Source organism: Eurosta solidaginis, chromosome X (assembly GCF_040869045.1).
Source record: "Eurosta solidaginis isolate ZX-2024a chromosome X, ASM4086904v1, whole genome shotgun sequence".
NCBI classification, from domain to species: Eukaryota; Metazoa; Arthropoda; class Insecta; order Diptera; family Tephritidae; genus Eurosta; species Eurosta solidaginis.
The window spans coordinates 206,042,154-206,064,988 of record NC_090324.1 but is presented as its reverse complement, the minus strand read 5'-3'; the positions used below and the strand labels follow the sequence as shown (position 1 = coordinate 206,064,988).

At 38.9% G+C, this 22,835-nt stretch overlaps 1 protein-coding gene across 1 annotated transcript in view; it reads left to right on the top strand.

Annotated features, from left to right (window-relative positions):
* Positions 1–804: 804 nt before the first annotated feature.
* Positions 805–22,835, top strand: part of Gat (GABA transporter) — a 1,840,468-nt gene continuing 1,818,437 nt past the window's right edge. The window contains exon 1 of the mRNA XM_067758099.1: positions 805–1,178. Within this exon, the coding sequence (XP_067614200.1) occupies positions 939–1,178 (240 nt within the window). The 5' untranslated portion in view covers positions 805–938. The remainder of the gene's footprint in view (positions 1,179–22,835) is intronic.

Genomic DNA, 22,835 nt, shown 5'->3' with positions numbered 1-22,835 from the left:
ATGGTATTGAAGAGTGTACAGCAAGCAGAACCCCACCTCCAACCCTGTTCAGGCGGTCATTTCGATATAGCTGGTAGTCATTACAGAGGATCTCTGAGTTAAAAACATGAGGTTTCAGCCAGGTTTCGGTTAAAGCAATTATATCGTAGCTTGAGTTAAATGATTTTAAAAACAGTTCTGTTAACTTGGTGTTTAAGCCTCTAACATTTTGGTAAAGTATATCTAAAGCAGATTTTTCGTTCAGTTTTTTGACTCAGTGTTATTAACAGGGATCTTTGCCAAGTTTGGAACACTCTTATTCCGCCACTATATTAGTAGATTTTCCACGTTCCAAGCAGGATGCTAGGTTTAGGGATGGGTTTTGCTCCATTGCCATCACTTCTGGGTCTTCAGTTCTGCTGCTCGATAGAATACACGGAAACACTTGGTTTCCTTACCATGACTACAACTCTATCACTCCTTTAGATCTTTGCGTAATAAGCGCCGATTCCAAGCGCGCTGAGTCCAGAAAACTTTCATCCAAACGAGAGAAAAGCTCTATATCAGCGGCATATCACACTTTACTGTGTTGCAGGTTTATATGTAAGACCCAAGACAGAAATAACTGAGACAATAATTAACTCAGAGATCACCAAATTCTTTTAGAAAAGCTGTTTGGGATACCAGCCACTTTGTCGATCAACGCGAACTTACTCTGTCATAGGTAAAATCCAAAATTATCTATAAGTTCCAAATTAATACCTTTAAGTTAATTAAATGCGTATTTTACAATATTAATTTAAATATCATTTGTCTGTAGTTTATTTTAGAACAACCAAGAGCTGAGATTCATAAAATAACGGGAGATATAACTATATACCACTATTTGTTTGTTTTCGCTACCACACTTTTCATATGCCTTTGAGCCCATGTTGATTGACTTATAATAAATATGAATAATGATTTCAAAAATTGCGGAAACTAACAAAAAACAACTGCAAGCTATGTCGGATAATTCTGAAATCCATTCCGGAGAAGACGTGAATTCGGTTAACGGCATTTTGTGCCGTCCTACGTTGCATATATCTCGCACACCCACCCGAGTAAACTATGAATCTATTGAAATGTTCACACTATGTAATCAACTTGAAGACAGGACGAAACCAACATCAACAAAGATAATACAAGAAGATGTTAAGGTAATTGAACTAACTCTCAGAGACCTCTTGAAGAAGCTTGCAGAGGTCATTTAAAATTTTTTCTAAATTGTGTCCTATTTTGGCCATAAAAATAAATTACTTCGATTTTACCGTAACCTACATTAAGCAATTATTACAGAAAAAAGTTTCTCTAATACACAGTTAAATATTTGATTTGGATTTCTGTGATCAATGGCTTTGTAAAATGCAATTTTTTTTTTTGTCTGTGAAGTTGACTTTCATAATCAAATCAAACAGAATATTTCCACATAAATAGTACTAAAATTCGTGTCCGCCAAATTCGCAAGGCATGCATGCCTGAGAATCTGCTTACTTATCTTTGAGCTCTTGAAAAGGATTAAATATTCTGAAAAAAAACTTCGCATTATAACTTACTTAGTTGGCGCTTAACTATTTAAACAGTTGTGCCTGTCCAACAAGGCGCCAATCGCTTCTTCGCTCTGTTAATTGACGTCAATTGGTAACACCAAGGGAATTTAAATCGTTTTCCTACTACTCCGACGTATGCATTTTTTAAAAGTTTAAAACTTAAAAAAAAGTTTCAAAATAAGTTGTTCTGGATAGCTCTATAATAGTTCTACATATAGTTCCTTAAAATGAATATATCGACATACAATACGTAAACTAACAATATCAAAATTTCTTATGATAACTAACACTTTCGCGATAACTGACGGCAACTCGGAGAACCAAGAGAGTTCAGGTCTTACTCCAACTGTCTGTACCAGCGCAATAGGAATCCGCTTCCACGCAACTCATGCTTAACCATTCCAGGTTTATTACTGGCTCACATATTGGGTGATAACTTGGAGACCTTTTAACAGCTGCCGTTTAGTTCTGATATTTTCTCTGGTCCACATTTGGGCTGCGATCTCTTAAACAGTTTGATATATGGTAATGAAATTTAGTCTATATTAAAGATTCTCGTACCAGGCGTTCCTCTTGTCACTCATAATCCTGGTTCATTGTCTTACAAGATCGTGTATTTCTCTCATTTCTTCATCCAAGACACCAGAGGAATTCCTGTCATTTCTTTCCGCATCGGCATTTATCCCAAACTTCAAGTCAGCTGGCAGTCGAAGGGTATTGCCAAAAATTGCCTTTGCGGGAGTTTGGACACTTTTCTCATGTACTGCCGATCGGTAAGCCATAAAGAATAAGGATTTGTGTGTATCCCACTTCTTATAGAACTTGTTTACTACTTTCCTTAAGTGCTTCTCCAAGGTTCTGTTGAATCGTTCCATCTTACCAGCGGACTGAGGATGCAATGCAGTTGTCCATGTTTTTCGAATGCGCAATGTCTTTCACATTTACTGGCACACAGGTGATTCAAAATTCTTGCCTTGGTAAGAATGTAACTCCATTGGTACACCATACCTTGCAATCCAATTGTTTGTAAACACTTCTGCTACTCTTGCCGCTTCCTGATTTGGAATTGGGTATACGTCTGGCCATTTGCTGAAATAATCCATAACTACCAGTACGTGTTTGTTTATGCGGTTGATAGTAGGAAATGGACCTGCGACATCCATGGCGATCCTTTCAAACGGTGTACCTGAAATCTCGCAGTTGGAAATCCACCCAGTGAGCAACTGACAGCAACCAACCCAATAGAATCTTTGCTTAATTTTCTCGAGCGTCTTCGTTATTCCAAGATGACCTCCACTTGGAACGTTATGTGGTTCCTTGGAACAACTATTAGATTCCTCTGACATTGACCATCCTCAGTCTCACATATTCGATGCAGACAACCGCATATCAATGGTAAACTGTTCCACTGTGCCCAATATGACTTCGCAGGAGGACTCTCTGCTGACATCTCTTCTCTGTTGGGTCTTTTGTTTCGTTCGAGCCCTTGCATAACATGTGACAGATCTGTATCTTAGAGCGGACATCGTATTAGTTGTTCCATATCCCATTCATCCGTAAACGTTATGGTCATACGCCGGACATCTATGATGTCTTCCTTAGTCTCGGCTTTCGAACAATGTTTGCATTCCAAATTACATGGTCTTCATGACATTCCATCAGCGTTGCCATGCGTACTACCTTGTCGATGCTCAATAGAAAAGTCATAGCTTTCTAGTCGCTCTATCCACCGTGTCAATTGACCTTCTGGATTACGGAAATGCAGGCGCCATTTCAACGCTGCGTGATCTGTCCTCACGCAGAATCGTTGCCCGTAGAGGTACTTGTGAAAATATGTAATGAAATGTATCAATGCCAATAGCCTCTTCCAGTTGTGACAAAACGCCTCCTATAGCATATTCACTCGCATCTGTATCTAGAATAAACGTTGCTCCTGGAATCGGATATGCCAACGTTGGGACTGTGCACAAACGCTCTTTCAATGTTTGGCAAGCCACTTCTTGCTGCCTCTTCTATTAAAAAGCTTTATTTTTCCTTGTTAGCTCGTGGAGGCTATGGGCTACGCTGGCAAAGTTTGGTAAAAATCTACGGTAATATGTTCAGAGCCCAAGGAAACTTCTTAATTCATGCAGGTTCTGTGGTCTTGCCCAATCCTTTACAGCTTGTATCTTTTCGTTCGTAGTGGAGATGCCCTCCACCGTAATTTTATGGCCCAAATAACTTACTTCCCTTTTAAACAGTGAACACTTTTTGGGACTTAGTTTCAGATCAACACCAGCTATCCTTTGAAAAACTTCCTCTAAGTTCTTAAGATTTTCTTCAAAGTTCTTTCCCAATACGATGATGTCGTCCAGGTATACCAAGCATTTTTTCCAATTACGTCATTTCAGTACCTCATCTATAAGTCTTTCAAAGTCGCTGGTGCATAACATAGTGCAAAATATCATCTCCGACACTGAAGGCTGTTTCTCCTTGTCTTCTTCCTTCACCTCCACTCCCCAGTGGCCACTTTTGAAGTACATTTCGTACCAGATAGTGACTCCAGAGTATCGTAAATTCTTGGCAATGGGTAGCTATCGTTTTTCGTGACGTCTTTCAACTTGCGGTAGTCCACGCAAAACCTAATTTTTCTATCCTTCTTGTTCACAATTACCACTGGTGAGCTCCATGGACTAGCTGATGGTTCGACTACGCTGCTGAGGCTCATTTCTTGTATGATTTGACACAGAACTTCCCGATTGGCCAGTGGAACACTTGTCGGATCGGCCTTGGATCTCCAGTGTCAATTTGATCTTTCACAACTTTGGTGCGGCCTGGTTTGGAACCATCCTGGTCAAATATGTTTGCGTACTTTAGGAGCAGCTATTTTGCATTACTCTGATAGTCTTCCTCTAGCCCCTCCGTCCATAACGTAACATCATTTGAAAGACCAATTTTGCTAGTTGAAATGTTTACCTGGAGCTGTTTACAGTTAATAACTACTTCAGCCCTTTGGCATCTTGCCAATACATGTATCTCCTTTGGTAAATTTGAGTAGTGACTTGAACTCGTTGAGTACTCTTACCGGAATAAGTCCATGTTTAGACATAGCCATGCTTTTTCCTACAAGTATATTCGTTTTTGATTGGTTTGCTGCCTCTACAACCTACAATTTGTCTGTCCAACAATCTCCATCAATCTTTGCCCAGATGGCTGCATCCGATTTCGGTGTTATTTGCTGATTCTTCATAACCAGCACTCGCTTACTGCTGTAACCTTTCTTGTGGCCGAAATTAAGTGCCACTCTATGTTCTTTTATCGCATCGTCTTGCTTTGCATATCGATCTTGATGCCCTGGTCGATTAAGAACTCCACTCCAATTATGATTTCATCAGCAATCTTTGCCACTATAAAATTGTGTAATACCGTGACGTTCCCAATTGCTACTTCACATTCTACTTCTCCCATTACCTGGGTGTCTTCTCCAGTGGCTGTACGCAAACTTGCTCGAAGCAATGGTCTTATCTTCTTGTTGACGAAATCCGATCGAATGATGGAATGAGAGTCACCGGCATCTACAGTCAGTAAACGTTCATTTTCATCAACATGTCCTCCGACATTCTTCCAATTTGCGAGACAAAGATTATTGGGAATTCAATTGCGGGAGCCAGCTACCGCCCCTTGCGGCTGATTCGCTTTAGTTTAACGATTAAGTTGATTTGGCGATTTGCTCATCTCCTTCAGCTCATTTACGAACACCCACATCCTTGGAACTACTGGGGCCGGTGCCGCAATGATGTGCAATACCACCTGAATCTCTGAATTTTTACCCTCTCAGTGTAATCCACGGGTGCGTCCGCATTTGCGAGATGAGCCAATCTTTCAATGCCCGACGCGAACTCGTGCAATGTTTCATTAGCTTTCTGGAAGCGGCCCTGCAATTCAATTTGGTATATTTTTTTCCTATGCTTGATTTATTTGTGTTGTGAATTAGCTTAGTGAATGACCCTTCTTCATATATTTAATGCAACCCTGTATATATCATTAAATGTCAAATAAAGAACATGTCCTCACTTCCGTTTGAATTACAATTGTGCTTACACGCCTTTAATTTATCTACTGTACAAATCGGTTTGTATCTTTAAAATCAACAGGTTATGGGCCTATATTATAAAGCGCATAAATTGTATATGGTGTAATTCTCGAAGTCTAACAAAATCTTAGCGATCGGTCGCAAAAAGCAGTATTCCATAAATTTTTCACATCATAATGGCGGCAAACCACAATAATTTATCATTTGATAAGCTAAAAGGCCGTGAAAATTGTGATGTGTGGAAGCTCCATGCAAAATCATATCTGGTTATAAAAGGATGCTGGGAAGTAGCAAAAACAGGACTACAAGCAAATCCTCCATAAAAAGATAAGCAGGCAGATCAGCGGGCACTTGCAGAAATCACTCTAATAATTGAGCCGATAAATTTTTCGCACATCGCGACAGCTACGACGGCCAAGGAGGCTTGGGATGCTTTAGTATCGGCGTATGAAGATTCCGGACTAACGCGTAAAGTTGACTTGTTGAAACAACTCGTACAATGCAAGCTTTCAGACTTCTCCTCTATGCAGGAGTACCTAAATACATTGGTGATGACGTCTATAAAAGTGAGAACCGCTGGTTTGAATATTGATGACGAAGTTACCGCATCATTGATATTTGCAGGCTTACCAGATGAATTTCGAGCTTTGGTCTTAGCCATCGAAAATTGAAAACAACAGCTTACGATCGATAATTTAAAAACACTATTATTGCAAGAGGCAAAATTTAATAAACCAAATGGTGATTGCGCTTTATATTCCAAAAGTAAATATAAGCCTAGATTTGTCAAGTGTCACACTTGCAAAGAATCGGGACATTATGCTAAACAATGTCCAAATAAAAGAAAAAGGAACAACACTGGCGCAAAAAAATGAGAAAACACTCTTTCACACGACAGCCGCACCGCTGATTGGTACGTAGACTCTGGTGCAACAGCACATATGACGCAAAACAAACAATTGGTTTCTAATGAAAAGCCGACAATTGGCAAACATATTATTGTAGCGAATAATAAATCAATTCCAGTGGTACATCAAAATTGGGTTTTTCCACAGGACATGATGCAGTGCTCAACGTCGATTACGTACCCGAATTGTGTGTAAATTTACTTTCCGTGCGTGAAATGACTAAAAAAGGCAACAAAGTTTTATTTAAAGAAAATTACTGCCGAAATTTTGATAACAAATACAATCTGATTGCTACCGCGACCGCTGTAAATGACCTCTATCGTCTAAATGTACGTGAAAACAAAGTAAATAGTGCACTTTTCGCAAATAGTGATTACGAGTTATGGCATTGTAGATTAGGCCACATTTGCAACGAAAATTTAAAGAAAATCAAAAACACCTGTAGGGGTGTAGATTTCAGCACTCCTAGTAAAGAGTAATACATTGTGTGCATTAAGGGGAAACAAACCCGTTCTTCGTTCAAAGAGAGTGGTACTTGAGCAGAAAATTTGCTTGAGCTGGTGCCCTCAGATGTGGCAGGACCTTTCCAAGTAAAGTCACATTCTCTAGAAAAATTACAGTCATACCAATCAAACACAAATCGGAAGTTTTCGAGGAATTTCTAAAATATAAAAGCTTAGTGGAAAATCAATGTTCACGTAAAATTAAAATACTACGTTCGGATAATGGCACTGAATACACGAATAACAAATTTAAAGAATTTCTTATGAAAAATGGTATTGTGCACCAAACGTCTGCCCCATATACACCTGAGCAAAATGGTGTGGCAGAACGTTTCAATAGAACAATAGTTGAGAGAGTGCGGTGTAGGCTTGTTGACTCGGGCTTGAGTAAAATTTTTCAGCTGAGGCATCGGTAACTGCAGCTTACATTTTAAATCGCACTCCGTGCGGCAAAGAGTCGCGTTGTCCAGAAGAAATCTGGTCAAACAAACAACAATCGCTTAAGCATACACGGGTTTTTGGCTGTAAAGCCATGTTGCATGTGCCGAAAGAAAAACGACAAAAACTGGATGTAAAATCCGTAGAATATATAATGGCTGGTTACTGTAACGCTTCAAAAGCATATCGGTTATTTGAACCAAAATCACCCAAAATTATCGTAAGCCGTGACGTTGTTTTTATTGAAAATCGAGAGTTAAAAGCGACTAATCTGACTCCAGTGACGTTCTCAATTCAGGGGCAGAAAAATATGATGCATTTTCGAACTTTAAAGACGAACCAAACGTAAAAGTTGAAGATGGATTAAGTGAAGACCTGCAGACTCACCAAGCTTCGAAAATGCGGATTCTGAATTAGATACTGACGAAAAATTTTTGGGGCGTTCCGAAAGTTTAGCAACCAAACAAGGTAATTGTAATTTTAATTTTGTTGCCATTGATAATGTTTCAAAGGATCCTGAAACGCTTAATGACGCAATCTCTGGCTTCGACGATAAATCTGGTCGCGTATGCAGGCTACAAAAATCACTTTATGGCCTTAAGCAATCGAGTAGGCTTTGGAATGAGAAGTTTAACGATGTTTTGTTGAGCCTTGGTTTAGGTCGTAGCGACATCGACCAATGTGTTTATTCTCGTACAAATGATAATGAAAAATTGTTTGTTGCTGTACACGTCGATGATGTACTTCTCTTCTCCAACAATACTGAGGTGATATTAAAGCTTAAACGAGAGTTGTCATCGATCTTCAAGATGAAAGACATCGGTGAATTCTGTTCAGTATTAGGCATGCGTGTTAGAAGGAACAATGGTACAGGTACTATAAAAATAGATCAATCACAGTACGTAGCAGACTTATTGCAACGATTCGGAATGTCTAATTGCAACCCAGTATCCATGCCGATTAATTAAAATCAACGAATTAGTTCCAAAATGTGTCCGTTAACTGAAAGTGAAAAACAAGAAATGCGAGAGATTCCATACATGCAGGCAATCGGATGCTTACTTTCCGCGTCACAAATAACACGCCCGGATATTTGATTTGCTGTAAATTTATTGAGCAGGTTTTCTGCAAACCCAGGAAAAGCACACTGGGTTGCAGTAAAGCGTATTATGAGATGCCTTAAGGGTACCATTGACAAAGGTTTAGTTTTCACTAAAGAAGTCAGTGATATTACAGGATTCTGCTACGCTGACTGTGGTAGTGATCTTGATGAAAGAAGATCGACCACGGGTTATGGGTTCAAATATCAAAGTTGCGCGATTTCCTGGTGTACGCGCAGACAACGCACTGTAGCGCTCTCGTCGATCGAAGCAGAATTCATGGCAATCACTGCTGCCATTCAAGAAGCACTGTGGCTACAACTTTTTTTTTTATGAATTGGAAACATTGAAATCACTTATTTTACATTGCGACAATAAAAGCGCCATTCGGATTGCAACAAATAATTCATATTCACCCCGAACCAAACACGTACATATCAAGCACCAATTTGTTCAACAAAATCTAAAAAGCTGCAAGATCTCTCTTAATTACATTTCTACGAATGACATGACTGCTGATATTCTCACCAAAGGCGGGCAAACATACTCATCTTTCTGAAGCTCTTGGACTTGCTTAAGTTCATAGTTGTTGAAAATTAAGATAAGTAAAACAATGCTTGCTTACTGTAGCAAAAGAAAAACTTTAATTACTGCCCGATAGACAATATAAGAATGCCAAACCGTTTTCTCTATGTACATATTTTTACATCACCTGATTATGACTTATATTATATGAAGGACAAATTACCGCAATGATTACATAGGTACATTGGTATGCAGGTATGTACATACATAACAGATCGCGAGAGTAATTCAGTTGTTGAGAAGATATGTTGGTATGTCATTCCAAGAAATCTAGAAAGGCGCAATAGGAAACAACTGTTATGCCAGATTTGTAAGGCGCTTTTCAAGTTATGATGAATTCTCAGCATTCCGCCCGTCATCGCCGCTGTGGTTGTGATGTTCATCAGCAATAGGTATCGGTAATACCGCCATCTTAGAAATAGGTTGAGTCAAATTTGCAGTGGCAGTCTTGATGGTGACTACCCGTGTGAGGTTGTCCTTGCTGGGATGAAGATCGATGACTTTAGCTAGCGGCCATTTGCAAGGTGGTAATCGCTCATCAGTAAGGAGCACAATTGATCCAATTTTTACTTTCGGATGTTCGCAAACGTCAAGCTGTATAGTTGATTTGTATCTGTTATCTTGTCTTTTTTTTGTTAAATAAATTGTCTAATATTGTTAAAGATAGTTTTATTGTTGAAATAAGTAGCGAAGTGAATTCATTGAGTGTGCTAATTAAAGAAATTAAAAATAATTTCAGTTGTTTTAGTTAAGTATTTAATATCAAAACTAATTTTTCATTAATTTGCATATACACACTTATTCACTTACAGTTTAATTGCCGAGTGTTTTTGCATTGTGTTGTTGCTGTTGTTAGGCATAAGTTTTAATAGTGTATTTGTTTTTATTTTTGATTTTGCGCGCACACTTCATTTCTCTTTCATAGTGTCACAGCTGTTTGCGCGGTTTGTTCAGTGTTATCACAGTGCATCTCAAACTGCTCATACAGTGCATCGCTATCTAACATCTTCCAAACTGTTTTAGTTTTTTCCCTATAACTCGCTGTGCTATTTTTCAATTAATCAACTTACTAAGGCTGAGTAACACAGCACTGTGATGTGTTATTGTGTTAACACTCAGTAATGTGCGACACGAACACGCACACTTATCGATTAATTTATAACACAGTGGTACACTCGATTGCCCAAATCTGACTGTTTCTATAGCACAGAGAATAACACTCAGATCGTAAGTGCACATGCATACATACATAGTCCATTGTGCTTGTGTGTTGATTGTACTCATAATCTTGCCTGTGTATTACGTTAAAAAGATGTGGGCACAAAATGTTTACTCTAAGTTGAAAATGTTCTATTTAAACAAAAGTTGTGGTTATATACCGTAGATTCCCTAAACATGGGAGTATGAAAGAAGATAAATGATGCCATGATTTACTTTTCTAAATGGCTTCAAACGTGGCATTACAGTTAAGTAACACAGTACTGTGCTCTGATATTGTGCCAACACTCATATCGACTTTCGATAATCAGTTATAACACAATTCTGTCAACACAATGTGTTAACACTGCAAAGTGTGCCTGTGCTACTGTGTTAACACTCAAAAAATAGTGTCATTACCCACCACTGCAACTTACTCTCACTATTTTATTAATTTCTTTTTTCCATCTCTTTCTTTTATTAAAATGTCTTGCCTATATGCGAACGGCTTGATAAAAAGTGATTCCCATCCATTCGTGTCATGCTGGCTTTGCAATGAGCTCGCCCATATGATGTGTGCCGGTTTGTCAGCAAGAGTGGTTGACGCACTCAACGATAGTGATAAGGGAGTTCGTAGGGCCTGTTTGAAATGTAGACCAACTGAGATTGATCTTTTCAAAGTTTTCAAACATGCTCGCGATGGGTTCTCTGAAATAGGCAGGGAAATTGACGCACTGTCCAAGAAATTCATCCAGTATGAAAACTTAGTTAAGTCTTTCAAATATCCGAATGACTTAACTAGTGCTCCGACACTCAATGCCGTTGCTGAAGTTCCTCCACTCGTAGTTACATAACCCCCAACTATCGAATTAATAAATCTGGCACCCCCAAGTCCCTTACCAGCTCAGCCACCTTCATCCAAGGTTTCTTTAACAAAACCTAAAAAATATTCTACAAAAAATAATCAGGATCCACAAAACCCTTCTGCGGAATCCGAACCGCCGTCTAACAATCTTATTGTTGTCCCTATTAAAAAATCTGCTTTTGTGTCAAGATTTGACAAAGACACCACAGAAGGGGACCTAAAGTCGTACATCTTCGCTAAGCTTAAATTTGAAAACGTGACAGTTCGAAAATTAAATTTTAACTATCCTAGAGATATTTCGTCTTTCAGGATTGATGTATCCGCAAAACATTTTGATACTATATTAAATAATTCTTTTTGGCCGCCCGGTGCTTTTTTGCGGGAATTCGAGCGTAGGCGTAATATTAATATTTCAAATCTTGCTACACTTCCACATAACAATATTGCACTAAAAAAATTAATGTTAAATCGGTCCTAAATTTGTTTTATCAAAATGTTAGAGGTTTAAACACTAAACTAACTGAATTGTATTTGAAATCGTTTAACTGCAATTACAGCATTATCGCTTAAACTGAAACTTGGCTGAAACCTCAGATATTTAACTCCGAGATTCTTTGCCATGATTACCAAATATACAGAAATGACCGCTTGAACAAAATTGGAGGTGGAGTTTTGCTTGCGGTACATTCTTCTGTACCTTCAACTGAGGTTAATTTACCCATTATTGATTCTACAGAATTCAAATGCATTAGAATCAATCCCGGAATGGGTTGTGTCTATATCGCCGTCTGCTATATCCCACCATCTTCTGATCCTTCGGTGTATATGGATCATATTTCCCTGCTCAAAATTGTTAATTCATTATTGAAGCCCATTGATTCGATGATAGTCCTGGGTGACTTTAATCTCCCGCATGTATTATGGACCATATCTGACCAGGATATTGTACCTATTTCTTCAAACCTGTCCAACGACAAATTTTTAGCCGAAATAACTGATCTTTGCCTTAAACAGATAAATGTAATTCTTAACATGGTCGGGAGGTCCCTTGATTTGGTATTTGTTGACGATACATCAAAATGTACTCTAAGCCGGGGTGAACCTTTTACTGTACCTGAAGACCCTTATCTACAAGCTGGATCGACTTGGCTTCCAACCTGGTCTCAGACAGTAAATCTCGCCGTATCTCTGCAGTCGAACGCAAAAAGTTATCTTTAAAAATACTTTTTCAAATGTCATCGATGTTCCCTCTGGCGTCCCACAAGGCAGCCACCTTGGTTCAATTCTGTTCTTGTTATTTATTAATTATATCTGTACCACTATAAAATATTCCAAAATCTTAATGTATGCTGATGATGTAAAACTTGCTGCAAGCGGATTTAAGCTGCCTAGTTACTTGGTGCAACGTAAATTCAATGCCGCTGAACCTCAATAAATGCAAGTTCATGTGCCTATCTCGAAGATCTTTGCCAGCACCCTCTTACATAATTAATAATTTTTGTCTTCTATCAGTAAACTATTTTGAGGACTTGGGAGTCACGATAGATGCTAAACTTAGTTTCAACCTTCATATTAATGCTACTGTCAATAAGGCTAGTGGTGGTATTTCATTCGTGAAACGGTGGTCCAAAGAATTTAGTGACCCTTATGTAACTAAAGCTCTTTTCATCACTTCAGTTAGACCGATACTAGAATACGGATCAATAGTCTGGAATCCACAATATCGAGTTCATGCAGATAGACTTGAATCAATATAAAATCAATTTTTACTTTTCTCTTTAAGGAATTTTCAGTGGGACTCTGCGTATAATCTTCCACCTTATACTAGTCGGTTGAAGCTTATCAATCTTCCAACTGTTGCAAGTCGTAGAGAAATGCTAGGCGTCATATTTATGGCTAAACTCCTGAATGGACTGATTTCTAGTCAAATTCTTTTGAACGAAGTAAACTTTAACGTTCCATCACGTGTGTCAAGACATTAAAAACCTCTTCTTTTGAGGCAGTGCAGAACTAATTTCGAATTAAATGAACCTTTTCGGTGTTTAGGTCATGATTTTAATACTCATTCTAATTCATTTAATATAACGGATTCACTTTTTACCATAAAGAAAACTGTCTTATCCTATCTTAACTCTTAACAAAAAAAAAAAAAAAAGAAAAATCCAATAAATTAAAAATGTTCACTTATTTTACAATGTAGTATGTATATGTATAATTTCTAACTATTATGTAATTTCTAACTGTTATGTATAGTACTCAGCTAATGTTTTTTATTCTGTAGCTGAGCAGTTTTAGATCTCGACGCTTAACAAACCTCCGCCTATCAACAACTTGGCAATAACAAATCCGTGCGTCATGCGGATGCGCCCCTCGCGCTGGTTGGGCGGGCTTTGGAGGGTATTAATCCGTTGGGTATTATTATTATTATTATTATGATACCATTTTGAGATAGACTGCAGGCGTTGCAACTAGTGAGCGGACCACTGGGACCAGAATTGTTGCATTTTTTGTTGAATAAGTTGCCACCGTTGAAGTCTGGATATACGTTCCTCCGTTAGAGAAGGTTCTGGTAGTGTACTTAGTGCAGTGCCGATGAGAAAGTGGCTTGGTGTAAGCACTGACAGGTCTTCAGGATCATCACTCATAGCGTCAATTGGTCTTGAGTTCAAGATAGCTTCAATTTGAATGTGAGCAATATCTCACCAATGGTCCGATTTAGGTGGAATTTCATCAACTTGACCACAGCTTCCCACTTGCCTCCAATATGTGGGGCTGCTGGAGGGTTTAAACCCCACTGTGAAAAGTCTTTGGAAAGAATTTTTTGTATTTGTTGTTGCTCCCTTATACCTTCAGTGAACAAACGTTTGAGCTCTTTGCTTGCGCCGATGAAATTTGTACCGCAATCAGAATATAATTTAGTTGGTATGCCGCGTCGTGCTGAAAAACGTCGGAATGCAGCTATAAACCATCAGAAGTATAATCTGTGACAGCCTCCTAGTGAACCGCGTAGTCTACGCTAGTGTGCGTAAATGGTCGTGAAGGTGTTACTCTCGAAAGAGGTAGTTGACCCATCAGTTGCTGGACACGGATCCCCCTTTGTCGAGCACACATAACACAATGTACATTGTAACTATAATATTATTGCTTTTACTGAAACATGGCTGAAACCCAATGTTTTAAATTCCGAAATTGTTTGCGGTGAGTACCAGACCTATAGAAATGACCGCTCAAATAGAGCCGGAGGTGGCGTCTTGCTGGCTGTACATTTTTTAATTCCATCTACAGATGTTAATTTACCCGAAGTTGATTCCATCGAGTTTAAATGCATCCGAATTATACTAGGCCGGGGTCATATTTACTTAGCCGTTTGCTATATTCCACCGTCTTCTGATCTATCAGTGGATATACACCATAATTCACTGTTACAGTCATACTTTAACCGGCCACATATATCTTAGAACACCGTTGACCATAATATTGTCCCCGTATCATCCAGGATGCATCAAAATGACTTTTGGATGGAATTACTGATCTTTGCCTTAATCAGATCATCTTCTTTCCGAATAAGTATGGAAAATTCTTAGACTTAGCATTTGTTGACGACACATCTAAATTCTCTATAAATTGGTGTGAACCACTTGTTTTGCCAGAAGACATTTACCACCCCTCTCTTGAGATAAATATGCAACGAATTCGGCTGCACTAACAAAACATGTGTCTCTACCAGGTGCTTTGATTTTTCGAAAACTAATTTTAAAAATTTAAATAAAGAGCTTTCTGAGATAACGTGACCTCGATATAAAGAGGATGTAGAGCAAAACGTTTTACATTTTAATAAAATCATTTATATTTTATTTGAAAAACATGTGCCCAAACGCACATGACCGTATAATGAACCAGTGCAAACCTGGTTTACTAAAGACCCAAAAGCTTTAAAAAATAAAAAAAAGGACGTGTGGCACTCGAGGACTGCCATGGTAAAGCTATTGTATATTATCAACTTATGCAATTATAATATTTATGCAACATTTTGTTTTCTTTTATATTAATTCAAGTTTTGTCTTTGATATTAATTCAAGTCACACTTTTTAAGCGTGGTGACCGATAAGAAAACAAATTTTTTTACGTTTATTGAATAAATGAGAAATTAATATTGGTTAAAAAAATTTTATTATAATCTTACAATATATGTACATACATAGGTTATTCAGGAATATTTATAATTGAAATTATAGGTTTATAGTAACCGAAATAGGAAACATACGTTTGATACTTGATATCCTCTAAATATCTTGAAAATACCGCGTAAATGGTGGTACCATATTTTGTTGTGGATTTTTTTGGATCATTATTTATTTTCAAATTGAATTTTTCAAAAAGAAAACCGCTCTGATTTTTTATCAGCGAAAGTGATGTTCGATTGGTTGTCAAACACATATACTAAATAAAATTTTCGTAAAGGAAAGGTTATTTGTTATGTGCCCATTTAATTTTCATTGCATTATTTTTAGAAACACTATGCCCAAAAAGCGTTAAAATGTATCGAAATGCACTAAAGCTGCTAAGAGGTTAAGACTAATGCGATCACAAGAATCGAGTGAAAATTATGAAACGAGGCTTTCGGCAAATAGAGAACGTATAGCATTTATCAGGTCTATGGAAACTCCTTCCGAAAGTGATGCGCGCCGACATATTGATAGGGAACTCCATACTTTGTCGCGTGAATTGGAAGCACCGCACGAAAGAGAAATTCGTCTTAGTTTGCAGAAAGTTAGGACTAATTTAAATAGATTTTTTGAAAGCAGTGAAGGTCGACATACACGACTCAGCACTGACCGAGAGCACCATGTATTGTCTCGAAGTTCTGAACCTGTTGTCGAGAGAGAGTCGCGGCTAAATGATCAGCGTATCCGCTCCGCTAATTTAAGGTCACAGGAAACAAGTGACAAAAGGGGCAATAGGCAGATGGCTGATCGTGAAAGTCACACGCTGTCTCGCGAATTAGAAACCTCCCTGAGAGAGAATTTCGTTTAAGTACGCAGCAAGTTAGGACAAATTTAAATCGCTTTTTTGAAAATGAAGAAAAACAACATATACGACTCAGCAATGACCGAGAGCGCCACATATTCTCTCGAGGTTCTGAACCTGTTGGCGAAAGGGAGTCCCGGTTAAATGAGTAGCGCATCCGCTCAGCATGTCCAAGGTTATGCCAAACAAGTAATGAAAGGGTCGATATGTTGAACGCCGATTGTGACATACAGGGCCAACGAGAGGGAAAGAATACGCAGAATACGGCAGTTGGAGTCAGAGGAAAATCGCCAAGTTCGTCTGCATGTTGACCGCGTGCGATACGCTAAATAGGGAACAAAATGACTCTGAAGAGCTTCCCCCAAATATTGATATAGGTAACGGCTTACTCTCCTAGACTACTAAGACAAAAAGTGCTTTTGCATATAACCCTTTAGCAGATTATGCTAAATACTCATTAATTGGCGAAATGAATTTAAAATGCAGATTTTGTGAAGCCCTTAAATACCAAAAAGAAATGGTTGGAATGTGTTGTTCCAATGGAAAGGTCAGTTACGAAATTTTCCTAAATCCGCCTGAAGTTTTGAAAGCTCTGCTCAACGGTGATCACTCGCAGTCAATGCACTTTTCAGAAAACATTCGTGCGTATAACAGTGTATTTCAAATAACATCCTTTGGAGCTTAACAAGTACGGAAGGATCTTTTATGCCTTCCTTCAAAGTCCAAAGGCAGGTTTATCACCTTAATGGTTCACTGTTATCTGAGAATGAGCCAAAGTTCCTGCAAATATATTTCGTAGCGAATTATGAAGTTCAGGCGGATATTAGAAACGAAAACTTTCCACAACTTAATCGTAGTCTGATATCTATTCTGCAAAATATGCTACATGATGTAAATCCATACGTTCGCGATTTTAAAAATGCCCTTGGTTTCGTCCCCGAAGAGCAAAAGAATAATTATAAATTTGTAATATGTGCTGATAAAAGGTCCGCAACAGAATATCCATGAAGGTACAATCCTGCTACTACAAATGAAATTGCAGTTCTTTTAGTTGACCAAGAGTGTGAAAGACGCGATATTGTTTTGCGCACTCATGACGATCGTTTTCATCGTATATACGAGACACATCGATCATACGATGCGCTTAAATACCCATTAATATTTTGTCACGGGGAAGATGGATATAACTTTGAATTACATCAAATTAACCCTACTACTAGATTGCCAAACCCACATAAAAAGTTGTCGTCACAACAATTTTATGCATACATGCTACAGATAAGAGCAAACAGTTTTGTATACTTGCAAAGATTTCGTGGACTATTTAATCAGTTTATCGTCGATATGTATGCTAAAATTGAAACCGAGCGTTTGGCTTATATACGGACTAATCAAAGGCGGTTGCGTGCTGAGGAGTATGTGCACTTACGTGATGCTATGCAACAAGATGGAGGTACAGAAAATTTGGGCAGCTTAGTAATACTTCCGTCCAGTTTTACGGGAGGTCACGATACATGCACGAACGTACACAGGATGCTTTTTGCTACGTTAGAAAATATGGAAAGCCTGATCTCTTTATAACAATGACAACAAATCCGAAGTGGGCTGAAATTACACAGCAATTTTTGCCTGGTCAAAATGCATACGATCGGCACGACATAATAGCTAGAGTGTTCCACTTAAAACTTAAAGCTCTAATACGCCTAATTACAAAGGAGAATCTGTTTGGGTCAGCTTTGTGCTTTATGTACAGCGTTGAGTTGCAAACACGAGGTCTACCACATGCACATGTACTTCTCTGGTTGGAAGACAAAATACGCCCTAACGATATTGATAATGTGATAAGTGCCGAATTTCCGGACAGAAACACAGATGCCACACTATTTGTCATAGTAAGAACACACATGGTCCATGGTCCTTGCGGGATATTAAATAGCAACTCTCCATGCATGCAGGACGGACGATGCTTGAAAGATTATCCACGGGCACTTATAGAACACACCATAAAGGGAGAGGATGGATATCCCTCTTATCGGTGACGGTCCCCAGAAGAAGGTGGATTTACTGCCACTTTAAGATTACGTGGTGAAGATATAATTTTGGACAATAGATGGGTCGTACCATATTCACCTGTACTCTCCAAAACGTTTCAGGCCCAAATCAACGTGGAAGTGTGCAGTAGTGTATCATCTATTAAATATATATGCAAGTATATAAATATGGGCAGTGACCAGGCAACGTTTGCGTTAAGGAATGAGAATGACGAAATAACTAGATCTCAATCAGGGCGTTATATAAGCTCTTCTTAGGCCGTTTGGAGAATATTAAGCTTTCCCATTCATGAGCGATATCCCCCTGTAGTGCATTTGGAGGTTCATCTAGAAGGAGGGCAAAGGATATACTTCAATTGCGAAAACGTGACAGATCGAGTAGAAAACCAGAGGCAGACCCCTTTATTGGCATACTTTCGGCTTTGCGAAAGAGACAGGTTTGCGAGGACATTAATGTATGAGGAGGTTCCCTCTTATTACACGTATGATAAGCAAAGAGGTGTTTTTAACCGCAGGGAACTTTCTATCCCAATACGGCTTACCCGAACCATCTATAGACGGTGAACGCAAGAACAGGGAATAAATAAAAAAAAAGGGAACAGGGAATACTCAAGCGAAATTTCGTATAATCCTACAGAACTTTCGGACACTCTACGTAATGGCATTCAACGTTTAACGGATGAGCAAAGAGGAGTATTCGAACGCGTTTGTTATAGTGTCGATAATGAAGTAGGTGAGATTTTGTTTTTTTGTTTGTTTCGTCAACAAATGCCCCTGGTGGGACAGGAAAAACTTTCCTAACTAAAATTGTTTTGGCAAAGGTGCGAGCTCAAGGCAAAATAGCTCTGGCAGTGGCTTCATCTGGTATAGCTGCAACTTTATTACCTGGTGGTAAAACTGCCCATTCCATGTTCAAAATCCCCATAGACTTAGATATCAATGAATATCCAATGTGCAACATAGCAAAAAATTGCGAAAAAGCCAGTGTTATTCGTGACTGTGTGTTGGTAATATGGGATGAATGCATCATGGCGAACCGGACAGCCGTAGAAGCTGTGGACAGATACGCCAAAATGACCAAGTTATGGGTGGTGTTACTTTTCTCTTTTGTGGAGATTTTCGGCAGATACTACCGGTCATACCATGCGGTACAAGAGCAGATGAAATACGAGCGTGTTTGAAGAGCTCATATTTATGGTGTAACATTAAAAGAATGCATTTAACAGAAAATACGCGTACGAATCGGAGGCAACATAAATGCGCAGAACTTCTCCGAAACTTTGCTAAATATTGGAAATGGTACATACCCCGAAGAAGAAGGCAAAATTACACTGCCCGATAATTTGTGCCGTACCGTACATTCTTTGCAAGAACTAATTTCTACTGTTTATAATGATCTAGGAGTCTGTCATGATAACTTTTGGCTTTGCGAGAGGGCTATCCTGACGCCACGAAATGACCATGTTTTGAAAATCAATTCGTATATACTCAACGATATTCAGGGAGAGGAGGTCGAATACTTTTCAATCAACTGAGTTTTGGAGCAAGATGACTCAACAAATTTCCCTGTGGAGTTTTTAAATAGCCTTAGTGCACCTGGACTTCCATCCCATAAAATTATTTTGAAAATAGGCGCACCAATTATTCTGTTGCGTAACCTAAACCCACCAAAATTGTGCAATGGAAAGAGGCTCAAAGTTATTTCTCTAAAATAAAATATAATTAAAGCAGAAACTTTGACAGGCAGTGACAGAGGAGAGAGAGTCTTTATACCACGTATCCCCTTATACCAAACAACATTCCCTTTAGATTTAAACGTGTTCAATTTCCGGTGAGCCTTTGCTATGCTATGACAATAAACAAAGCACAAGGCCAGACGATGAGTGTTGTGGGCGTTGATCTGACTGTGATTTGCTTTTCTCATGGCCAGCTTTACGTGGCGCTCTCACGTGTTAGTGAAGCAGACAAATTAATCGTCTATGTTCCTAACACTACCACATCAAACGTTGTATATAAGGAAGCATTAGAAACAAATCTTTTTTTAAATAAGCATTAAAAATGGTAAATTTTTTATTACAAGTTAACTCTCCACACATACACATACATTCACACTGAAGAGCTTCGAATAATTTTGTTTATGTGTGCTAAGTATGTAAGCATTCACTTTTATAACAATCATACTGCTATATATGGCTATGTATGCGCATAAGTGATTCTATAACAGTTTTATATAATTCGCCTTAATGTATGCAACAATTAAAAATTAGAAAGTCGTAAAAAGCTAACAAAATGAATTCTTTTAAAATTATTCACTCAACAAAAAAGTATTATTTTTTCCAACCTAATTTGTCAAACTCAACGATTTTGCAAGCGAAATAAACATGTATGTACCCATATATACAAAAAAAAACTTTCTTTTATTCTCTGGTATATCAACAGGATCTGTAAGTATTTTCTGTTTTATATTTTGAATGTGTATGTATATACATATATGCTGTAAAGAAAGTGAAACAACACCTTTTAGTCGTTTAAGTTTTTTGTTTTTATTTTAACAAGACAAATGTTTCAACACTCGCGCGGTGTCTTCTTCAGTTGCTAGTTTTCAACTCTCAATGTGGGGGAAGAGTGAAGAAAATACCGAAAAGAGGTTGAGCGCGAGATAAGAAGAATGGGATCGCCAGAAAAAGGCACAGAGTAAAGTAAGTGGGATGTACCAAGCAATAAAAGGGGAGGAGGGATAATGTGGGAAAATAAATATTGTTTTATATAAACGGAGCCTGCACATGGTTTCGTGATTTAGGTTAGCAGAAATTTTTTAAAATTTGTTAAGTTAAAGACCCAAGATATCGATATTTAAAAAAAAATAAGGGCCAATTTAATATAAATACGCATCCCGAACAACGTCGGGTACCCTGCTAGTTATTAATAAAAATGCAATTAATTATACCATATATGTTGTATTTATTTATTTTGTCGATAATCCGATTTCAATTAGAAATCATCTTCAGGGCTGTAAAAAATACATTTTTATATAAAAACCATAAATGCACAAACATAGTCTAACACTTACACTTGTGAATGCACCTTGTCAATTTAAAATTTCAGTGCAGAACACAGAATATCATAAACAGAAAACAAAGATGTATATGGGAGGGTGGGGCCGTGTGTAGAAGTCCACGAAAGTGGGGAAAGCTTCTGACCGCCATTCACCTGGGAATGGCCAGAGCGATTCTTTTGCATGCGGTTCAAGCAGCTCACTACTGCCGGTCGCTTGCGGCCAAGTATCCTCTGGGTAGCCGCTAAACACCCGTTTAGCGGTGAGCTAATGTGAGAAGGCGACAACCTGGCTAGGCCACTCTGACATAATCGGTTTAAGGGCTAGCCGGGGGAGATTTCATCGGCAGCGTCTGTACACCTCTAGGTGCGGCTGCAAGCGGGCGTCTGTCTTGGAGCAAGCGGCTCGCTATATAAACGTGCCAAGTAATATTTTCACCCCCGCTGAGCGGGTTGTGCGCTGGGCTTGGGACCCGCCACGTAAAAACATACTCCAATGAAATATAACAACAAGCCTCGGATAAATACACTCTCTATTGATGACGACCATGGCAAACGTTTGAAGGACAATGAATCGAGGGCATGCACCTGGAACGTCCGCTCCCTGAATGGGATTGGTGCAGATGCCCGGCTGGTTGATGTCCTCGTCAAAGCAAAATCTGACATCACCGCCATCCAAGAAATGCGTTGGACGAAGCAAGAAAGAAAGAAGATCAAAAATTGTGACATATATTGGAGTGGCCATGCGAATAAGCGCAGTTTCGGCGTCGGATTCGTGGTGGGAGAGAGACTCTGTCGCCAAGTGCTGGCGTTCACGCCTGTGGACGAGCGTCTCGCCGCTATTCGAATAAAAGCAAAATTTTTTAATATATCATTCATCTGCGCCCATACGCCGACAGAGGAGAAAGACGATGAGGTGAAAGACACTTTTTATGAACAATTAGAACGCACATACGAGCGCTGCCCCCGTCATGATATAAAAGTCGTGCTTGGCGACTTTAATGCCAGGGTGGGCAAAGAAGGTGTTTTTGGCCCTACAGTCGGAAAGTTCAGCCTACACAATGAAACTTCTCCTAACGGACTGAGGCTGATTGACTTTGCCGGTGCTCGAAACATGGTCATATCAAGCACGAGGTTCATGCATAAAAAGATACATCAAGCTACATGGCTGTCTCCTGATCGAAATACTCGCAATCAGATCGATCACGTTGTGATAGACGGACGGCATGCCTCCAGTGTTTTAGATGTGCGAACGATCCGAGGACCTAACATCGATTCGGACCATTATCTCGTTGCAGCCAAAATACGCACCCGCCTCAACGCGGCTAAAAACAAGGAACAAAAAACACAAGGAAAGCTAGACGTCGAAAAGCTTCAATCACAACAGACTGCCAATGATTTCGCAACTCGACTCTCACACCTGCTCTCTGAGGGCACAACTCATCCTGAAGGAATACAGGAGCAGT